This window comes from Genypterus blacodes, unplaced genomic scaffold (genome assembly GCF_046128005.1).
Source record: "Genypterus blacodes isolate CSIRO-AG114 ecotype Tasmania unplaced genomic scaffold, CSIRO-AGI_Gbla_v1 ptg000283l_1, whole genome shotgun sequence".
NCBI lineage: Eukaryota > Metazoa > Chordata > Actinopteri > Ophidiiformes > Ophidiidae > Genypterus > Genypterus blacodes.
This window is the reverse complement of record NW_027467074.1, coordinates 40,976-62,483: the sequence shown is the minus strand read 5'-3', so window position 1 is coordinate 62,483 and position 21,508 is coordinate 40,976. Positions and strand designations below refer to the sequence as shown.

Genomic DNA, 21,508 nt, shown 5'->3' with positions numbered 1-21,508 from the left:
TGGATCTCACAACTTCTCTGGTTTGAGTTTGAAGTTTAAGTTTTCATCTCAAAATTTTTTGGGCTGGTCTTGGTGGTTGAACATGACTCAGGGGAGAATCAGTTGAATTTTGGCACTGATTGGCCTCATGGTGGCGCTGTAATGATCATATTTGTCACAGAATGTAAATACCTGGATTCCTTGTGTTTGTCTGCAGGCTCTTTGTTTGAGCCTGACTACACTTTGAAAGGTAGCAGTTGGATGGTAAAGGATTTGAGTGTTTTGCCTCACTGAGGTTGAGGCATTCCCGTGGGTGTGAGTCTGCGTCACAGCTGGTTGGGCAGCTGGCTGTCCTCATCCTCCTTTCCTTTCAGGGCTCCGATCAATAATTCACCTGGCCCGGGCCGTATCCATGACACCCGGGGCCTTTTCTCTCCCCCTTGCTCTCTTGCTCCGTCTTTGAAAACAGCTGATGACAGGATGGTGTGTGTGTGTGTGTGTGTACAGGACTAATTAAGGAATGAGAGAAGAAGAGAAAAGCTGAGGGGGAAAGAGCCGTGGTTGTGTTAGACGGGTGTTGTCGGTCTCTGGGACGTCGTATCACAGTGAAGGTGACTTTCACTGTCTGAAAAGCTCAATACACACGGGAGAGACGCTGCCAGAGGAAACTGCTTCTGAACTTTGAATGGGAACACAAAGTCTTTGCAGAACTTTGAGGCTCACTTTGTTTACAGCTTTGGGTGCCTTGCATTCATAGACTCGGTCCTTTTCTGAGGCCTTTTTTTCCTTTGTGTTGAAGTTCATATTCCTCCTGGTCATAATGTCCGCAGCCAGCAGTGACCAGCTTCACAGATCGACTCTATCTGTCTATTCGGTGAGTCCAGATTCTCTCTATCTTACATGGAAAAGGTATGAAGTACGTGTACTGTATGTAATGTATGGACCTTTCTGTGGTGACTTATTATCATGCAGATTTCACATTTGTGTGTGTGTGTGTGTGTGTGTGTGTGTGTGCACTTGGATAGCACTTGATGGAGCACTTCAATCCCGGCCTCCAGCGGTTGGTTGCTCTTGGAAACAGCTACATCAAAGCCTTCCAAGGTGAGCCAGTGATGACGATCGATGCTCGGCGATGCAATAAGGCTGCGAATTGATCGATAGACCTAATAATGGGGAAAACGTTGGGTGCATAATGGTGTTAATGGGGAAAATGCAATAATTCAGCCCCAAGCCCCAAGATGGCTGCTGGAAATGAAGGTTCTTCACCATGCGTAACACCAGGGGAGGGACAGGAGACGCAGGCTGTCCGCCCAATCCATAAAGGGGGAGCTTCTAAGCCACACCAGTCAGCTCTTCCTCACCACAGTCATTTCCTAGAGATAGAACTTAGAGAGAAGCTGCTGCCGGTGACCTCAGGGACCAAACCTCTCATTCAATCAATCAAGTTCATCTCAGATATGTCCCCCAGTTTATCTGTCAGTATCTGGCCCTGCTGCTCATCTGTGTCTCTGCACTCTGGGCCACACACACACACACACACACACACACTGCACTGGTAATTGGGTAAGCAGCATGTATCATTCATGCACCAGGGTGAGCGGTCACCGCGGTAACCTGAGCGGCACTGGCACGGGCCTGTTCCTGGACAGAAGTGGCGTATCACATGTCGGGCAGTGCGAGTCTTGTTTTCATCATGAGGTCATCATATAGGCGATCAGGAGCGGCGGTGCTAACAGGTGTGTAATGTGAAGTGTGTGTTCTGTACCGCAGCCTTGGCCGTGTGCAGCGAGGCCTACTTCAGCGCTGTGGCCAAGATGGGTGACCAGGCACTTCACACTCTTTCATCTCGCTCTCTTGGTAAGCGTGTGTGTGTGTGTGTGTGTGTGTGTGGATGATTATAAACCCATTCTGTTCATTGATTGCATTCATGAGTTGTGCAGAAACACAATTGTCCCTCAAGTGCTCAGTCAAGTTAATGTCAATGATGATTATAAAGTGTTACACACATCCACTCCCACCTCCCCCCTACACACACACACACACAGACACACAGACACACACCCTTAGCAACCTTTACATGACGTGTCCACTTTTCTGCTCTTTCTCATACTCTCTTTTGTGTCTACCTGTGTGTGTGTGTGTGTGTGTGTGTGTGTGTGTGTGTGTGTGTGTGTGTGTATTTGTGTGCACTGATGCATGCATGAGTATTTTCCACAGCAGGCTTCACTTTCTCTCTGACCCTGGAGATAGTGTGATAGCATTGTTAGCTGTAATTAGCATTGTGATAACTCATCCCCGTTGAGAGTGTGTGTGCTCATACAGCGCAGCATGACACGCTTGCTTCTGCTAAGTTGGCTAACTGGAAAGGTCGGGGAGCCACAGCGTGACCGGGGGGGTCCTCTCCAGTGACGGCCCCTGAATTATTGATGTGGACAGTCTTTCAGTCACAGTCAATTCATTAGCAGATCCACAAGCCGTGACAGCGGACAAAAGCTGAGGCGCTCACAATGCAGAGGCCCGGATGACTTCATGGTGGCAGCTCGGTTAACTCGGTCAGAAATACCTGGATGAGACGGCTTTGTAGATACGTTGGATTGTGACAGTGAGCCCAACAGTCTTCCTCTTCTTCTTCTTCTGCTTGGTTTGACTCTTGTCTTTGTGTGTCAAACAGGGGATGTCCTGGTGCAGATATCAGAGACACAGAGGAGACTCACAGCAGAGATGGAGGGAGTGGTCAGTACTTTCATCTAAACTGAAGCTTCTCACGCCGTCGCTCTTTCAAATTTGAAACAATTACACGATACATATACAAACAAGAAACATGGCTGAATGCGAGGAGTTTGCCTCGACAACACAGCATTGAGAATCTGCCATTTGGCGTTTCTAAGTTGAAAGTCTGACTTCCGAGCTAAGTCCCGGTTCCTCAAACGCCACAGCACTGCGGGCTGTCTCCTTAGAAGAGGAGCAGAACTGAGAATACAGGTATGGAACGCTCTAATGTGTGAGGTCGCCTTTATATCAGTGACACCCACTCTGCTACGAAGGGAAGCTGCTTTGATTAAAGAACCCGGGCCAGAAGCAGAATTGAATTCTGCTGTATTCAAGTCTCTTCAAGCATTTCCTGCATTTACTTATGCCGATCAGATCTGAGCATCTCACATTGAAAAGCAGATCCTGCTCGCATTCCACCGCTCGATTAAAATTGCATTGCGTGGTATTTGTCTGTGTGAGTAAAAGAAGCCTGGACTCTGATTACAAAGCTGCCTGGAGTCCTGAACACAGCATATAGATGCACTCAAACAAAACAAACAATCGTTTAGAACGTCTGTTTGAACAAGAGAGGAGCTCGCGCTGTCACTCCTCCACCTCAGAGGACGACTCTGCTCTTCTCTCTGCCACAGTTTCGATGGTTCCAGGTGGAGGTGCTGCAGGCCATGGAGAAGAACGTCACGCTGGATGAGGAGTACATCGAGGTGAGTTTCCATCAATCCATAATCCGAGAGCTCTGTGAAAAATATCCCGTCTATGTGGCGCCTCCTACTGGCAGAGTGTGATGTGGGCACAAACAAGGCCAGGGCACAAATCCCAGCATTTAACACAGGTGTCAATCATGTCTCACCTAGAAGTGAAAGAGGGAGTCAATACTCACACACTGCTACTCTGAGGCACAGTAGGATAGAGAGGAAGGAATTCAAACTGTTCTGGATCTCAAACCAGGAAAATAGAATCATAACATGAGACTGTAAACACAAGCTGAAGACAGATCTGCAGTTTCTGCTAAAACATGACGCACAACAGCAACTGCTTTAACACAAATGTGTAAGGAGGCTGTGTGGTTGAGTGAGGGGGGGCGGTTCAGGTCCCACTGTGAGGTAGCTGCTATAAAGCCAGATGTTTGAAGCCACAGGAGAGCTTCTGAAATCATTTTGTTGCCTGCAGGGGAGTCGCAGAGTTTATGAGCTGGAGGTGAGGAACCAGGCAGAAGCTTTAGAGAAACAACTCAGACGAGGAACCTACAGAGACTCTCTGGTAGGCACACACACACACTCTTCACAGCATTTTAGTGCCGAGTTCTGTGTATGTGTGTGTGAGAGAGAAAGAAAGTGTACAAGGATGTAAGTGCCGACTTCCTCAAGCATCCCAGCATGTGAATGATTCAGACAGAGAGTGCATCTCTATCATGTGTGTGTCGTCTCTGTAGTTATTTCCTCACTAGTCTACTATTCCTGCTGCATCCCTCTGTACTTGCCAACGTGTGTGTGTGTGTGTGGGTGTGTGTGTGTGTGTGTGTGTGTGTGTGTGTGTGTGTGTGTGTGTGTGTGTGTGTGTGTGTGTGTGTGTGTGTGTGTGTGTGTGTGTGTGTTCTCAGGAGAACAGTGAGTACATGGTGTACCTGAGGCAGAGTCAGCAGGAGATTCTGAGGGAGGAGGAGAGAAGGTATCGTTTCCTAGCAGAGAAACACTGTGGCCTCACCCAGTCGCTGCTCTTTCTAATAAACAAGGTACACACGCACACACACACACACACACACACACACACACACACACACACACACACACACACACACACACACACACACACACACAGTCTAGATGTCTTCCTGGGACCTGTTTCATGAAGCAGAAGTTCTGTCTTGGAGACGTTTGGAGTTAGCTTCAGGCTGTCCTTGCTTTTTAAAAATGAGTGAATAATTGATTCTCTTATGCACAAACCAAAAGTCTCTGCATCACTAAGATGGTTTCTTTGGCCACGATAGCATTTTAAGGGCGAGCATGCTGTGTGTTTACTTGGCAGCAGCCCGATCAGGTAACCAGGTAACCAGGTAACCAGGTTCCCTGTTCTCTGGTTGGTTTTCAGACCGGTTCGTCTCTCCAGCAAAAGGCAGACGGATGGAAGGAGAAAGTGAACGAGACCAGAGGCTCCAGACCTCGAACGCCCACCCATTCAGACCAAGAGGCACAGGTTCAAACCTTTATTGTGATGTAAACTCAAGCTTATGAGATTCACATTCAGCTATGCCATGTTTCACTGTCAGACCCTAACGATCATCAGCTGAGCCTGAGAAAACAACAATGCTCAAGCAAGGATCAACAGAGAGCACAAACACAGACGCACCAGTGATCCTAAAGCTTACAAGACTGTGCTGGACTAGATATTCTTGGTTTGATGTGTGTTGACAGTCTTCATACTGATGTGTTTCTGTGCTGCACCAGCATCTTAATGCCCTATAACTTCCCACTGAAACTAAAGAAACTCAGTGTGCCATCTTGTGTTTGTTTTGTCTTTCCAGCTTCGAGGCTCGGTGAGCTCCCTGCTGCAGACCGTGGCAAGAGATGAAGACATGTCCTGGGCCAGGAGGGAGCAGCAGGCACTGGGCAGAGTGCCCTCCAGAGGTGGGAGGTCTGCACTACAGCCCATTAAGGCACACTGGGTTTATTTAAGGCTACGCAGCAGCATACATTCATATCAAGCCAATCAGATACAACCCTAACCTTCTCCCTCTCACCATTTTCCTCCTCTTTTATCTTCATCTTTCTCCTGCCCAGCACCCTCTCCCCTCCCTAGCCGGTCTCGTTCCAGCTCAGTGGGGGAATCTCTGGGCCTCCCATCGGGGAGAGCCATGAGAGCACTGGTGTCTCATCCCTCCTCCTCCAACCCAAAGCTGCTGCCGTTCACCAGGGGAGAAACCGTGGTGGTGCTGGTCCAGGAGCCGCGCAACGGTTGGCTGTACGGACGCACTGACAACAGTTTACGGTGCGTGGATGTGACAGAATCCACACATGCATGCAAACATTTGCTGGATATGTTGTCTGGATTGGAATCTACATAAAATGACACAGAGTGACAGATTGACCCTTATCTGGAGTGAGTCAATATGAGCAATTTATCCCCACAGGAAAACCCTGAGTGGCCCAGGATTCACTTCTGTCAGGGATAAATAGTGAACGTTACCAGGAATATAAACTTTGTAGCTGCACTGATCTTTTCCTTTAATAATTGATGACGACTTTAGAAAACAGAAACAGAAATCTCCCTTTACAGAACAATAGTTAAATGGTCATTATTGCTCTCTTTCTAAAGTATTAATAACTCATCTCTAAGTGACATGTATTGAGTGTGTGCAGTCTCTGTTTGCTTTTGCCTGATCTGTACCTGTCTTCTCTGCCTCAGTCAGGGCTGGTTCCCTGCTGCTTACGTGGCTCCGGTTGAGGATTTCTCTAACACTTTAGCCACAAGGTACGGATTACATCACTGTCAGTCCCATCAGATGTCCAAAACATCCACAGCTCTGACCTCCTGTAGGGGCCTAGTATATGTTTGTAGTTGGGGACCCTCATCTGGAGGAAAATGGAGGCGATCCTCTGTAGCCCTTTTCAAATACACACTCTGGGCGGGCACGACACACCCTGCTCTTGTCCAGGACAGGGATATGGGAAAACCCACAGGCGTGACTCGGAATGCCGTCCACTTCAGACCTTGTAACGTCCTTCCAGGAGAAACTACATATTATTGAAGAAATGTCTGATTCTGAGAAACAAGTTTGTCAAATCTATGGAACAGTCAGAGTTTCTGTACTTTTTGCAAGACGTCCATTATTCATCTTCGTCTGTTCGGGGCCTCGTTGCCAAGCTAAATCCAAGAACGGGGGCGGTTGGTTATTCATGGAGATTGTAGGTCACCAACCTGTTTTGGTTCTCAGATGTTTTGTGTGTGTGTCCCTCTGATTCCTCAGTGGTGACACTTTACGAAGCCACAGTATGAACAATCTACTGGACACCTACACTGACCAATCAGAAAGCAAGAGCTACGGAGACGTCCCGCCTCCGGCCACACCCGACCGGCGGGCTTCAGTCGACTTCCGGACGTCATCTCCGCTACCGGAAAGGAAGGCGAATGCAGCGATGGAGACAAAGTCCAGTCAGATAAAGAGCATCAACGAACATCCACCTCCGCCGCCTCCGCCGCCTCCTCCTCCCTCCAGTCAGACTCTCAGAAGGGCCTCTGCAGACTTTCAACCCATCTCTCCCCTCCCGGACAGGAAGGGCGAGTCAGCATCTGATGTCAAGGTACTGCGGGTTGAATTCTGATGAGAAATGACCCTGACCCATAATGTCCAAATGTGTTATTCTGGTCTTGACATGGTAATTCTGTTAGGAGAATCGTTTGTTCATGTTCATTCAATCCTCGTCTCTTAGGCATTGTCACCTCATGGACCACCTGAAAACCCACTCTTTCCCAGGTAATTGTGTGTGTGTGTGTGTGTGTGTGTGTGTGTGTGTGTGTGTGTGTGTGTGTGTGTGTGTGTGTGTGTGTGTGTGTGTGTGTGTGTGTGTGTGTGTGTGTGTGTGTGTGTGTGTGTGTGTGTGTGTGTGTGTGTGTGTGTGTGTGTTGGCAGAAAAATGGCTTTTAATTCCGTGAAGTTTCTGCTGAATCTCATCACTGGAGTAGTTTGACATTCACATTGTATGATATTAGATTGTGTGTTGGCTTGCTGGCGTCCTTCCAATGCATTTTCTTTTTTCTTTTCTCAACTTTCCACTGTTTGGACAAGATGCTTGAAAAAGCAATCTGGGTCAAAGGGTGTTTGCATGATGAAACGTTAGGCGTCAGGCTAAGAAGGCTTGTAAAGTGTTGATGTTTACACTTCATCTATCTGAATGCAGCATCGGTGCTGTTGATGGTGTTTCTTGTCGAGGCTTGTTGCTCTCGGTGGGTTGCTGATGTTGCTCTTGGTGTGGTCAGCTCTTTGCACTGAGTGAGGCCTGTTGGCCGTCTAGTGAGTGGAGTTACAAGCAAATCGCAGAGGGATTGGGGGGATATGACATCATGGTTCCAAGCAAAAATCTCCTGGGAATGATGTCATCACCATGGCATCTTCAAACATGGAATCTGATCTTTTCATATCAGATTTGGGCCACTTCAATATGTGGTGCTGGACTCCTATACATGTCCGATTGTGACAGTGTGGTCGCAGTATGAAAAGTTAGGTTAATTCATGTTGCATTGTTCCAACTGGACATTTGTCCTCATTTAGCATTCCTCATGTTTGTCTCCATGAACAAGAAGGGAACCTAGACACAGTGGAGGGACGATGAAGTTAGAGTACATACACGTTAGTACAGTTAGTAAAATCAGTTTGTAATATGTAATGAAAACAAACTCAAAAGGTCAAAGTGTGCATTTTCAGAGCCTTGGGCTTTTATTTTGGAGCTTGGGGCCATCAAACCTAAACAAGTCAAAATGAAGTTCAAAGCAGAGGCCATTTTGAGTGAGGGTGTGTTTCCTTAATGGTCTTAGGTTTCCGTGCTGTGTGTGAGGTTTGTGTTTGAACACGTGAGGTGTCGTGTGACATTTTCCATCACCCTCTCATTTCAGGGGCACAAACCCATTTGCCACAGTTAAGCTTCGGCCCACGACAACCAATGATAGATCTGCACCTCGGGTTCAATGATCCATCAGCGGCCGGTGCAGACCGGTTGTGTAACCCAGGCTGCCAGGTCAGCCGCTGGAGGCGGAGGGGGAGGGCGACGTCTTTGTTTCAGTGTCATCTCTGACATGTGAGGGCTTTGATCCAGAGGGTCAGCAGAAGACATGGTGAGTGAGTTGAGTTGAATAAGATGAGCACTCCTGATCAAGTAACTCCTCAACTAAAACCTTCCGAGTCCTCATCCATGTGTCTGTATATCTGATGGGTTACTTTACTTTACTTTCATTCCTTTGTTGCATTTTATTGACTAAGTTTTGTTTTCTTGCATTTGTGGCCCACATCCAATTTTCTGGTTCACATGTTGCCACGGTGATTATTCTCCTGAGTGCGGTGAACACAAACATCTGATCATTTCTCTTCCCTCTTAGGTTTGATACATATCACATCTGTGACCATAAAACAAGCAGACTTCTGTGCTTTCTTGCATCTAACTCCACTCAGCTTGCTCATCCTTTAACTTCTTTATACTATTCTCACCCGCAATGCACGGCGAGCTGTCATCTGGTCTCCACAGCAAATAATACCTGACATGAATCTTGTATCACAATTCCTTTAATATTCATGAACAGCTTTATTTGAGTCGTTGTTGTTTTGGTGTGCGCATGCAGGCCATGCACGTCTTCTTTCTTGCTGTAAATGGAATCAGGGTGGAATATGGGTCACTTCCAAACATGGACACGAGTGTTTAAGGTAATGAGTTCATAAATGAGCATCAAGGCCTCAACTTAAACACCTGGGATCAGACTGAGAACCTGTTTAGTGAAGATAGAAGGAGCTGTTGCACCTTAAAACAAATCAGGTCTGTAATCTGTAATTATACACTTCTGGACCATTTCATCACAATTACTATCATGATTGGCAGTTCACAGCTTGGATGTCTTTAAAATCATGCTGACTCATCGTTCCTATGGGATGCCATGAATGTAAAACACTTCCATTTGCACCCATCAGTTGCATAATTGACCAAAACCCCTTATTCATCCACTCCCCTCACACACATAGTGACTTCCTGTCAGCAGGTATACTGTACACCTGTTGTTTCACAGTGGAGTATTATGTAAGGGGTGTAAGGTTATGGTAGTATAGCATCATCCAGTCGAGGAGAACATGCAGGTGAAAGTTTGACAAGAGCAGCTCAATGGCCTCATCTATGACCTTATAAAGTCAGAGAGGAACAGAAAGATAATTCCACCCACAAAAAGCATAGAATCCTGCTGGATACTGAAAGATCTTAACCATTTCAATGTTCAGACCCGATTCATTATCTTTGCCAGCGGGTCAAACCCAATTGTTTGCATCATGTCATAGCAGTCTTGCTAACAGTATTAAGGCTCGCTGTGATTTTATTTAACTCCTTTGTATCCACAAATAAATTTCCAGTGTGTTGAGAAGCTTTGCCTATGTAAGTTGATTTCTATATTTTTGTGTATTTTACAGTTTTACAATATTTTCATGTGAAAGACAATAAACATCCTGAATTTGACGACAGACATCATCTTTCATTTGGAAGAATGTGACCAATGTGCCAAACCAAGATCATGGCATAATAGAGATCTATAGTTCAACTTTCCTTTATGTTTCCATATGTTATTGTGCAATATTGAATTAGAAGCTTTGCATTCAGTTTATGATCATATTTAACAAGAAATGTTGTTGAAAAATTCACTTTCTGCAGCAAATTGTATTAACTAAAGCACAATATTACACAAAAGGTCACAATAGGATGGGAGGACGTTCGGCTGCTGTTCATTACTTGTAACTGTATTCCCTTTCAAAATAAAACTTCCCCTGTTACAGGAAATATAAATACATGTATAACTAAAAGTGCAAATAAAACCACAAATCAATTCACAAATGACCCAATGTTTACAAATGATTACCAGGCAGGAAACATTAGGCTCATTCACAAATCCAGTCATACGTTTGACTTCGGTAACCATTTCAAATACAAACAAACTGTACGTGGCAACATCCCTGCCATCCCTCTGCGTTGATTTCAAGCCACTTGTGACTTCAGATGTGCACTTCATCACTCGATTGAGCTGTGAACCTACAACTCTTTGTCATCTACTTGGACGTACGGTATGAAGATCCTGGTGTAGCAGATAATCATAAGAAAATGATGATTGTGATCTTAAGGTGACTTCATGAGTGGTGTACTTGTATAATTGCAGTCACGTTGCAATGTTGACAGTGGAACACAGTAGAAGCAACATTTGGGATGTATGATGTCATGCTGGTGCTTTTGCAGAGCCCACCTGATTATTATGTCATTATGAATCAAAGCAGAAGTTATTTTGTGATGCTATAAGGGTATCGACACAAGTGGACATAATTTGATTTCTCTGTTGTAATGGAGTCTAGGGCAGCTACGCTAACTAAACTTTGTCCCGCTAGGGGTCTGAGCAGGGAGCAACTGGCTAATAAGCTGAGGATATCCCTTCAAAATGCGCAGAAATTTAAGGAACAGTGCACATGCCAACAAAAGGAACTGGTGGTGACAAGTCTAAAGGGAAAATTAAAGCAGGTCACTGTTGCAAAGGTAAATGCAGCAATCGACAGGGTTACAGAGGAGAAGAAAAAAGATGTCTTAATTTCTAACCTTGATTTGGAGCTTCAGGCTGCTAAATCTAAATTGATGTTCGAGCAAAGAAGTGCTGAAACACAAAAGAAAAAGCTGGTCCAAGAAGTGAAGGAGCTCCAAAGTAAGATGGAAACCTTCCAACAGGTGAGCCTGCAGCAACAGCAACTAAAGGTTCAAGTGGATGAACTGGTGATGTTTAAGAATGATGCCACAGTGCAGATAACACAAAAAGATGAACAAGTGAAAATGAAAGAGAGTGAAGCCAGACAGTTGGAACGGGAGTTAATCAGTGAAAGAAAGACAACAAGAAATCTCGAGAACCAAGTGCAAATCCTGGAAAGACAGAGAGCTGCAGCTCAAGTGGAGGTGGAGACACATAAAAAACAGATTTTCATCCAGAGCAGAGATTTGCATGCTTGTTTCTTGGGGAAAAAGGAAGCAATTGATGAGCGAGACGACCTGAAAGACGCTGTGATGAAAGCATCTGCACAGCAGAGGGCAATGCAACAATCGATGAAGAGACAAGAATGTGATCTGACACAGCTGCAAACAGAACACCGAGACCTTGATGTGGAATTCAAAAGATTTAAGGAGGAGGCTGAGGACAAACTGAATATCATGACAAAGGAGTCAGAAAGACATTATAAGGCTCTCCTAACTGAGAGGAACATGCTCCATGGATCGGTGAGCAAGATCCTGTTTGAAAGAGACGAATACAAGAAACTACCTGGGGAGTTAAAGAGGACAGAGAGAGTGTTACACGCAAAAAAGATAGAGACTGAAGATGCAGTGTTTCAGAGGACCATTATATCAGACAGGATTGTTGTCACACAATTGGAGATGGACGCCAGGCAAAACAAGATAGAACTTCTGAATGAGAAACTCTTAGATAAAGAAGATGAATTCCGTGAGCAGCAAACTGCCATTGTCCAGAGTCTGGCACGCAACCAGATGAAATTGGTGCGGGAGAGAGCACAGAATAAAGAGAATAACATGCTGCTTGATAGAAGGAACCACCAACTGGAGAATACCACAAATGCTCTGAACAGTCTGAAGGAACAGCAGGAGCAGACCATGGACGAGTTAACAGTTGCTAATACCAAACTGTCTGAAATGATCGACGTTGACAGATCCCAGAAAGTATTACTGCATCAACTACAGAAGCAGCTGAGTCAAAAAACCCTGGAGCTGCAGCAGGTTTACACTCAGCTGGATGGAGTAAAGCATCAGTTGTGTGACACAGATGCACATTTTGTAGAGAAGGAGACCAAACTGTTGAAAAGTCTTCAGGCGGTGGGAGAGGAGAATGCCACCATCCGCAAAGATCTGCAGAACCACAAAGAAATGCTGTCGCAGCGTACACAGTCTCAGCTGACAGACAATGAAAGGCACAGGACGCTGATCAGCGACCTGCAACATGAAGGAAAACAACAGAAACGCTCTGTTGAAGCACATGAAAAACTCATTGCATGGCTACAAATGAAGCTGGTGAACGCTGGGGATGCACAGACTTTTAGCTGCAAATTTAATGATGCTAAATATCTAGGGAAGGGCTTCGGTGTCAAAAATGTAAACTTTGGCACTGTGCAGTTGATTAAATTCTTAGACCCTGAGCGAACAAAAAGCGAACTATTCATTCAACTGTCAACCAGAAACAAGAAGCTAGAAGAAAATGAAGTCTCAATGAAGAAAAAGGACGAGGAGATTGAGAAACTGAAGCGAATGCTGGCGATACGTCCAGCCCGGGCTGTGGAAAACCTCCGGTTATGCAAGCGGGAAACCGAAAAGCTAAGAACAAAAGTCAGAGGACTAAATCTCCACATTCTGGCATTACAGTCCAAGGTCAAGTGTTTGCAGACTGGAAAGAGAAAGCTAGAGGGGGAGGACATGAACACTTTGATTGAGCAGTTTACAGCAACCCCAAAGGAGTGTCAGGATCAGACTGAAGACGAATCCTGCCAATAGCGTAGCTCTTTCATGTAGAGTGCAACACACTTCCTGTTTGCGTCCCACCCTGACCTTATTAAGGACCGTCCCGGGCCCAATGACGGATACCAGTGCCATGGCCAAGGCGGAATGATCCCACACTTCAACAACCTAATAGATCTCACTCTAGGGTTTAAAAGCGGATCATTTAGGTTCAACTGTCTGACGCTGGTTTAGATTCATCATTAGTGGAATTGTTTTAATGAGAATTCAGGATTTCAATTCTAATTTCAATTCTGTTTAGGTCCTGGGAACACAGGCTTTATTAAGCATTAATTTGGCAATGTAGACACAGTATGTGTCGGTGATCGATTTGGATTGATTTACCGAAGATTGCATACATATTCACCAAAATACATCAAGTTATTTATTTTTTGAACTCTATAGCCTAAACTACACAGAAAATCATTGAAAGAACAACATAAAGCCAACGACGCGCTGGATGGGAAATGGACGAAAAAATTCAAAGCCTTTGTTCGTCCCTGTCTGGGAATCTGCAGGCGATGCTCCTCTCCATCATCGGTGTCCTCTGTCGTCCACGGCAGGTCCGGTAAGGAGCACACTGGAACATCCAACATCATCATATACAGTATATCATATACATCATATGTGACGAGTTTGGAATGAGAACATGTTGCCTGCTAAGACGAAGGCTAAATGAGTCGTTGGGACAGGACGTACCTGAGGTCGCTCAGTCATACCATCCGGCTCACATTTGCAGTGTATATGAGCTCCACGGAAACGTCCCAGTACAGTTTGAGCTTAGTTCAGGGATTGAGTGGCAAACACATCCTGTTAGCTTAGATGTGTGACTGGCAAGCAATAATGCTCTACCATCAACACCTGTCTGGACAGGCCAGACGCAGATACAATCTAATTTGCCCGACCCACTCAGTATATCAATGGTTGATGATGATTAGTCTCAACTCAGAATTGATATGCATTCAGCTCTGCACAGCCCAGTCTACTGACTGAAACAAGCCTCTGGAAACTACTAGAACTTTTGTTCGTTTTGGTTACAGAATGCTCATATGACTCTGTTGCTGCTCCCACTTAATCTCCAAACCAAACAAAGGATCCAACAAAACAACTAGCACCACAATTGATAACCCTACCTACCTACCGACCTATCACAGGATCTGTGACCATCTGGTGACCTGCTCGCATCTTTGGGTGTGCATGTGACATCATGGGTCAACCACAGAGAGGTGTGCTGCACATATTCTATTGAAATAGCACCTTGGGTCTGTGCTGAGTGAATCTAGGATCATTTTACCAGTCACAAATTTGCACTCATTTTAAACAGAGGATGAATCATTCATAATCTAGGAGCAAAAGTACAGGAGCTAGGCAAACACAAGCTAGTCTGGAACACAACAGACATTACAAGGTAATGTATATGAAAAATGTGTGAATGCTTGGTAAGACTGGGTAAGATGGAGAACTGCCGGAGTAGAGATACTGTTCAGTTGATGAGTTGATGAGGAGCGTGTGTGCAGGCTGGGCAGGTGTGGTGAATGAGCCGCACTCAGGAGGGAGCTGGAGAGTGCTGAGGGAGGAAGCCATGCCTACACCAGCTACACACACAGAGACAGACAGACAGGGAAAGCGCAAGGGAAACAAGTGGAGGCACAGCCGAGTTGTGACAGCACCTCCTTCAACGAGAGCATTGGCCAGCGGGCTTGTCAGGGTGGCCTCTATGGACGTCCTGAATGGGTGAAGGATCCAAGATGAGCTGGCCGGACATCCAGCTGTATTCTGCAATAAATCTCATGGAGGGAGACAACTGAAGTTTAAAGGCAGAGGGATTGATGATATGTTCCATCCCATAAGGCCCAATGTAACAATCTAACAGGGTGTTAGTTTTCTGGATTCAGCTTGTAAGGGAATATCCTTGGAAGAAAGCCCAACTCTCTGACCTAGCTGGTAGTTTCGTAGGTGCAGGAGTTCGGTAACAGTCAGTGATGCACTGTTTGCAGTTGCCAGAGCGGAGGAAAGCGGAGGAGAGCCGAGCAGGGCATCCTTCCACACTACTGGCAGAGATGGGCCTGAACAGACGCTATGGCGATGTCATCCTCTTGAGCAGGGAACAGAGGCAGCTGCTAAGCCTAGAGAGCTTTCAAACGGGGGACATACCTGTGACAGCACTGGACAGAGAATTGTGAGTGTATTTGATCCAGGTTACTCCAGGAGGAGGGGTTGCGGGCTGTGACACAAGGTGAAGGCCTTGGTTGGCCCTGGCTGGTCAGATGTTGAATTGAAATGTACAGCCACTGAACATCTGTCTACAATGGTAAGTATAACGGTGTTATGGAGGCCGATGTGGCACCATGGTCGACGTGGAACTGGAAGGACACGGAGTGCGACAATTGGTGGCTGGTGAGCTTGACTTGCTGTGACCACACACAGTGCGAGCAAGCAATGGAATGTTGTTACAGAAGGGACAATGTTCTGTGGATAACATGAGGACAGCCGAAAGGTGGGAACCTATTGAGGGACATGTGAATCAGGCACAGAAAGACAGTTATCAGGGCCATTACCTGGGTCTGGTTGGGTTCTTTGGCCTTCTTTGACAAAGGATTTAATTTCCTATGTCACTGTGGCCACCACACACGCACCAAAGTACCGCTTCGACTGCTGTATCAAATGCATCAACCTCAAAGATGAACTGTCATGAAGCCTCTTGTTGGATGAGAACACGTGCTGATGTAAAGTGTCTCTTCAGCTTGGTGAAAGCCCCGTCTGCCTCAGGGGACCAGGAGACAGGGTAGCGGAAGAGGTAAGTTGGGTAAGGTCTCATGAAGCTTATGTAGAAGATAGTGAAGCCCAGAAACCCCTGGACAGGTTTCAGGAATGTGTACGAGCACGAGTCTGCCAGTGCCTAAATCTTTCTAGGATCCATCTTCACCTGCTCACCTGCTATCCTAGAAACTCAATCGAGTTGGCATGGAACTCTGTCAAGCACCAAGCAGAAAAGGCAAGAGGACAAAGGTGTAAAAAGAAAAGAATGCTTCAATAAAGTTGCAAGTTTTGATAACAAATGACAAAAGTCAATAAATCCTGATTTAACATAAGAATTTAGAAAAAAGAAATTATTTAATTAGGACCTAAACTAAAAGTCCTAAGTAATAAAAAAAACTTCAAACTAACATAACGAAATAGATCTGCCCTTCCAAATGACACACAAGCTGTAGACCCACATGAAGTAGGCCCAGACACATGCAAGAGAATTGACCCTACAACATCTGAAATCTAACACACCTAAGATAAACAAACATAAACAACATATCAGCTCCTTGTGGATTTTTACAAGGCTTCTTAAAAGGTCATCTTTCACAGGCTTCAGGCCTTTTGTCAGAGGAGCTCGTGAAGATTGAAAACAAAGGTAAGTATTTCTTGCAGATTAAAGGACGAAGCGACTGAATGTTAACAACACTGTGTGCACTAGTGAGCAAAATGTCATAACTTGAATAAAGTGTATTATTTGTGATCACAAAAGACTGTGTAGTGTCATTTTCTGCTTTGACAGTTTGTTCATATATGTAAACAAAACAAAACTGACCTCACACACTTCACCACCATCAGACATACCCGCTTCATTCACATCTTTCAGGACCAGGTCAGGTAGGTCAATCATGAATGTTAATGCTTTAATAAAGGATAAATTCTCATTCTCAACGTCTGTTATTTGCAAACAAAAAGTAAAGACACGATTAACTCAAGTTTTTTTTAATTCTCAGTCACTTATTCAGATATTTTCAGTCTTCACAGCTTGGCTTTGTTATCATTTATATTTGATTACTATATCATTTATTTACTATGGCGTCTCACCAGAGGAAGGAACAGAGGAGGTGGTGGTGGAGGAAAGAGATGAAGGAGGTGGAGGGAGAGCAGAGGAGGAAAGAACAGGGAAGCGTGAACGTCCAGAAGTAAGAATAAGAAATAAGGGTTAAGCTTTTGAACACGTACACCACCAAGAGAACCAGCACCACCTGTTTGGAAACCACATACTACCTTCATCTGTAAGAATAATTTAGAAGCCATACAGCATGTGAGTTTATCACTATAAAAAAGATGAAGAGTAACAGCGGTTCCAGCTTTGCCCTTCGTGCTCCTCGTCTCTGTTCCTCCTCGGCAGCCCAGTCTGGTGGCGTTGTGTTGAGAGTTGAGGCCTGGTGTGACTCCATGCGTGGGGTCCCGAGGGAGGTGAGAGGAGCTTAGTGGCAGTTCTAGAATATGAATGGATGGAGGAGGAGGAAGATGAGAGGAGGAAGAGGAGCGGGGGGAGGAGGAGGAGGAGGAGGAGGAGGAGTACAGCTGTAGCCTACTCATGCACCAAGGCCTCGAACTCTGAAACACAAACAATTATAAAATTACAAAATGTAATTCAATGTCAATGGAATTTTCATTGTCTAATTTCTAGCTAAGAATAAATTGGTATCAGCGCTGCCCCTGTCATCATATCAATGAATTACTTGACACTGTCCCAAATAAAGCATTAAAGGAGACTTGGGTAGCAGCTTCAGGTTCAGGTCCCTGATTCGTGCTCTTCAAATGCCACCTTCAATGGAAGGCGTCTCATGTCATGTCAGTTTGCAAAGTTGGGAAAACCTTGTGCTGGGTTCTTCAACCACCCGAGGTTCTTTTGCCTGTCTCATGTGTGCCAGCCTGCCTGATTTCCTGTTCATCCTTTGTCTGATCGTGGTTTTTGTTGATCTTCCTCAGCCTCTGTCGGGCGTTGATCTTTGGGGCAGTTTGCCTGCCCGCCCCACTTGAATTGTTTATTTATTTATTAATTAAAGACTTATCCACCCTTTTTGGGGCGTTTTGAGAGCATTTGAGTCTTAAGCCCCACATGGTGTCCCTGTACATTGATATGAAGCATTAACAGCCACAGTGTGGCTCTGGGGCTTGTTTAGCAATAAACCTGGATCTCTGTGGTAGTGAGTGAGAATCCTGTTCCTCTATGCCACCTGTGCATCTCACTCCTGTTCTTACAAACTCCCCTCCCCCTCTCACCATCAATGCCAATCTTTCCATCTCCGTCTTTGTCTGCGGCGTTGAGGAATGCTTTTGTCTCTGCGTCGGTGAGATCTCTGCCATCCTTGGAAAAGCCCTTCAGGACATACCTGGTAAGGAGACAACGAGAACAGTACAAGGTTTTCATATATGTAATCATCCCCAGGACACACTTACTGTTTGTATTTGGAATATGAAATGTTGGAGTCCCTCACATGAGCTCCTCCTCCTCTATGAATCCACTCTCGTCCACATCCAGGGCCTTGAAAACCTTCTTGACGTTTTCAGCTGACATGGCCTTCATTCCCACCATCTCAAAGAACCTCTTTGGGTTGAATTCTGCTGCTGTACATGAGAGAAGAAGAGGTCCAAACAGCTCATACGTCTACTTACAGGTTTGCTAAGAATGTATATGGGGGTGACGTGGGCTGTAATCGTGCTTAAACAATGAGGCTAAACACAAACAAAGCAAAGAGAGTGTTAGAGTAAGATGTACCAGTTTAAAGGGATGAGTCCCAGCTGTGTGAGTATGTGCTAATAAGCCAACTCTTACAAACCTGCACAGGCATCAAGAGCTGTCTTGATATCCTCAGCTTTTAACAGATCTGTCATAGCCATTTTGTCTGCTTGAGGAGGGAGAGAGGGGGGGAGAGAGAGAGAGAGAGAGAGGGAGAGAGAGAAGAAGGGGGAGAGGGAGAGGGGATGATGAAACATGGCATTTACAAACACACACATACACACACACACACACACACACACACACACACACACACACACACACACACACACACACACACACTGTTTTGTGACCACAGCACAACTGAACACACTCGGGAGGTCATCAAAGGCCATGGACAAGACATTCACTTTTTATCAAAACAAATAATTCCACAACTCTGCATCTCTTACTGAAATGGACCTGTGATTGAACATGTGTGGCCTCTGGCTTTGACTATGGCTGTGATGCAGCACAGAGCAGCCATGAACCCTTGGCTTTGATTGGTCTCTGCTTTTAAAACATTGGAAGACTCACTGTATTGTGCCTTGTGTAAACCATCTAGCTTGAATAATTTCCTCCACACAATTCTTTAGACTTCAAGCTTGTGGCCAAAGCGAGCATGTAGTGTTGTGTGTGAGCCATATTCATGGATGTAAAGGAGGCCCTGACCTTCTCAGTCAAGCTTCCCTTAAAACAAATCCCATGTTCTCAAGTTGCATTAAGTCACAGTACCTGTAGAGACCAGAAGGTGGCAGGACTGAGCTGGAGGCTCTAAGGTTTGTCTGTCTTGAACATTGGAAACAAGTGTTGTCAAGACAGATGTTCGATGAATGTGTAAGTGTCTTTTCAAGTGAATCTCTCTCTCTCTCTCTCTCTGCCTCTCCCCCCCTCTCTCTGTCTCTATGTCTCTTTCTCTCCCTCCCTCCCTCCCTGCCTCCCTCTCTCTCCCCCTCCCCAATGCAAGTTGCAGTGTTTTGAACCCAACAACATGCTTGCCCTGCCTAAGGAGGGGATAGAGTGACCGAGGCCATGTTGGCGTTTGTGCTCTCATCTCAACTTTCTCTCCACCTGTTGTGTCTTTTGGCAGCAAAAGCCAATTAGTGACAGTGTGTTTGAGTTTCTTGAGATGTGTTGATGTGTGCATGTGTTTCACTGCATCGATCAGATGACATCTTACAAATAGAAAGCCTCTGTGTCTATCCAGGGCACATCAGGTCATCGTCTCTTGGTTTGTTGTGGCTGAATTGTCTCGAGCAGAAACCAAAGTTTTCCAAACTATTACCAGCAGTCTTCCATTCAGCAAACATATAATAAATCCATCAATCAATTCAAGTATTGAGCTTCTCCACAACGCAGTGTGTGGATTGTACTTTTTCTGTACTGCTCAGCTCTGACAGATATTCTGATCGCTTCCCTTTATACGTCCCCAACTTGCTACATTTCCACATTAACATATAACAGATTAGAATTGACCTGCCAACACAGAATGTGTCATGTTTTCACTCAGCGCGCACAGTGGTACAGCAGCAAGGCAGAGCATTGTAATGGTTTGACACTGAAGCTAAAATGAGAACTTTGAAATCTAAATGAAATGTCTCAGGGAAAGGTTTGCAGATCATAATGGTCCTGTAAAGTATGAAGGTGGCTTCAGCACTGAGGGGCTGCAGTGATCACATATGAGCACTGGGATGGACCAGCAAGGTTCTGTTGTTCAGCACTGCGTCTGTTTGTGAAATGAAAGTCACTTCTGCACTGAGAGGATGCTATGAATAAAGACTAGAAGTTGGATGTAAAACCAAACTTTCCTCAACAAAGTTACCTTGGTCCCTCACACAAAATCGATTTCTTTGTGTCCTTGAAGGAGATGGAAATTTCTGAATTGAAGATGTTGGTCAGCATCAATATTATCTATATTAGCCTACAGCACACAAGATGGCTGTGAGCTGTATTTGGAATTCAGATAAGAGTGCAGGTCAGCAGCGAGCCACGGCACAGGAAATGTATTATTCATACAGGATAAAGGTATATTTTATTTAAACAAGTTGTCCCTTAAAGGTTGAACTTCCTTAAATATGCATTCCTGTGCCTGTGACCACGCTGTGTCACCCTGACAGGTCAGGACGGAATCAGGACTTCCACCCAAAACACAGACAAACTCTTCACATAATAAAATAATAATAAATAATAATAATAATAAAATAAAGGAAAGTCTGGAAACACGGGACTAGAGAAACAGACAATAACACTTATCAAATTAGATAGATTGTAGAAAGTTTTTGATCACATAAAATTAGAATTTTCAGTTTCCCTCATTGTGCAAACTTTCACTTCTTCAGCATTTATAAATATGAATCTGAATCTAAATCTCAAAGATGTGTAAGATTATTTTACTCCATTCTGTTGCATTCCACTTAAAATTCCTTCTTCATTGACTCTTGATCACCTGTATGGTGTAAAACACTGCAAGCAAACCTTCCCTGTTATCTATTCCTCACTTATTTGACGTTTTACTCCACAGCCAGTGTGTGTTTGTATTCACAGAGTACATGATAAGAGTTTTCTGGCACAACATTTGGTATTTTGTCTCTCTTACCTGAGCCAACGGGACAGAGAGGGACGGAAGATGGAATGAGTGGCGAGAAGAGAGAAGAAGAAGAAGAAGGGCCTAAGATGGGGGGGACACACACAATAAGACTTTTATAGTCGCCTACAAACACCACACACACTGGCCCCCACCACACCCCCACCCCTCAGTATTCCCTCTATTTTGAGAAAGGCGTGTGTCGAGGCGGGACGCATAACACACCGTCGGCCCTGGAGTGTGATCGCTTTCTCCACCACACCAACAAATCACACACAGGCCTATTAATAATCCTCTCCGACTGTTTTCAACCTGGCCTTCTCTCCCTCTTCCTCTCCCTCTCTCTCTCTCCCTCTCTCTCTATGGCCAAAA

The 21,508-nt window shown here is 45.1% G+C and overlaps 2 protein-coding genes across 2 annotated transcripts; one reads left to right on the top strand and one right to left on the bottom strand.

Annotated features, from left to right (window-relative positions):
• The first annotated feature begins 799 nt into the window (after positions 1-799).
• baiap2l2b (BAR/IMD domain containing adaptor protein 2 like 2b) lies at positions 800-8,431 on the top strand. Its single transcript, XM_076172113.1, is given in 13 exon segments — positions 800-853; positions 1,005-1,080; positions 1,750-1,836; positions 2,651-2,712; positions 3,381-3,452; positions 3,919-4,008; positions 4,349-4,480; positions 4,837-4,941; positions 5,270-5,372; positions 5,526-5,733; positions 6,151-6,237; positions 6,731-7,219; positions 8,356-8,431. Coding segments are annotated over 13 exon segments (1,641 nt in total).
• An 8,358-nt stretch (positions 8,432-16,789) lies between these two features.
• LOC143017406 (parvalbumin-7-like) lies at positions 16,790-21,224 on the bottom strand. Its single transcript, XM_076172111.1, has 5 exons — positions 21,149-21,224; positions 18,614-18,682; positions 18,272-18,401; positions 18,057-18,166; positions 16,790-17,387 (listed from the first exon to the last, which is right to left on the bottom strand). Exons 2-5 carry the CDS (start codon positions 18,672-18,674, stop codon positions 17,362-17,364), a joined length of 327 nt encoding a protein of 108 aa, XP_076028226.1. The 5' UTR covers positions 18,675-18,682; positions 21,149-21,224; the 3' UTR covers positions 16,790-17,361.
• Positions 21,225-21,508: the final 284 nt, after the last annotated feature.

What these genes read in the sequence shown, in the direction of transcription:
- LOC143017406 (XM_076172111.1), bottom strand. Translation starts at nt 18,674, where the DNA reads ATGGCTATGACAGATCTGTTAAAAGCTGAGGATATCAAGACAGCTCTT. An exon ending in AGCTCTTGATGCCTGTGCAG is followed by an intron (nt 18,402 to 18,613) that starts GTTTGTAAGAGT and finishes TCTCATGTACAG; the next exon opens with CAGCAGAATTCAACCCAAAG. An exon ending in ATAGAGGAGGAGGAGCTCAT is followed by an intron (nt 18,167 to 18,271) that starts GTGAGGGACTCC and finishes TCTCCTTACCAG; the next exon opens with GTATGTCCTGAAGGGCTTTT.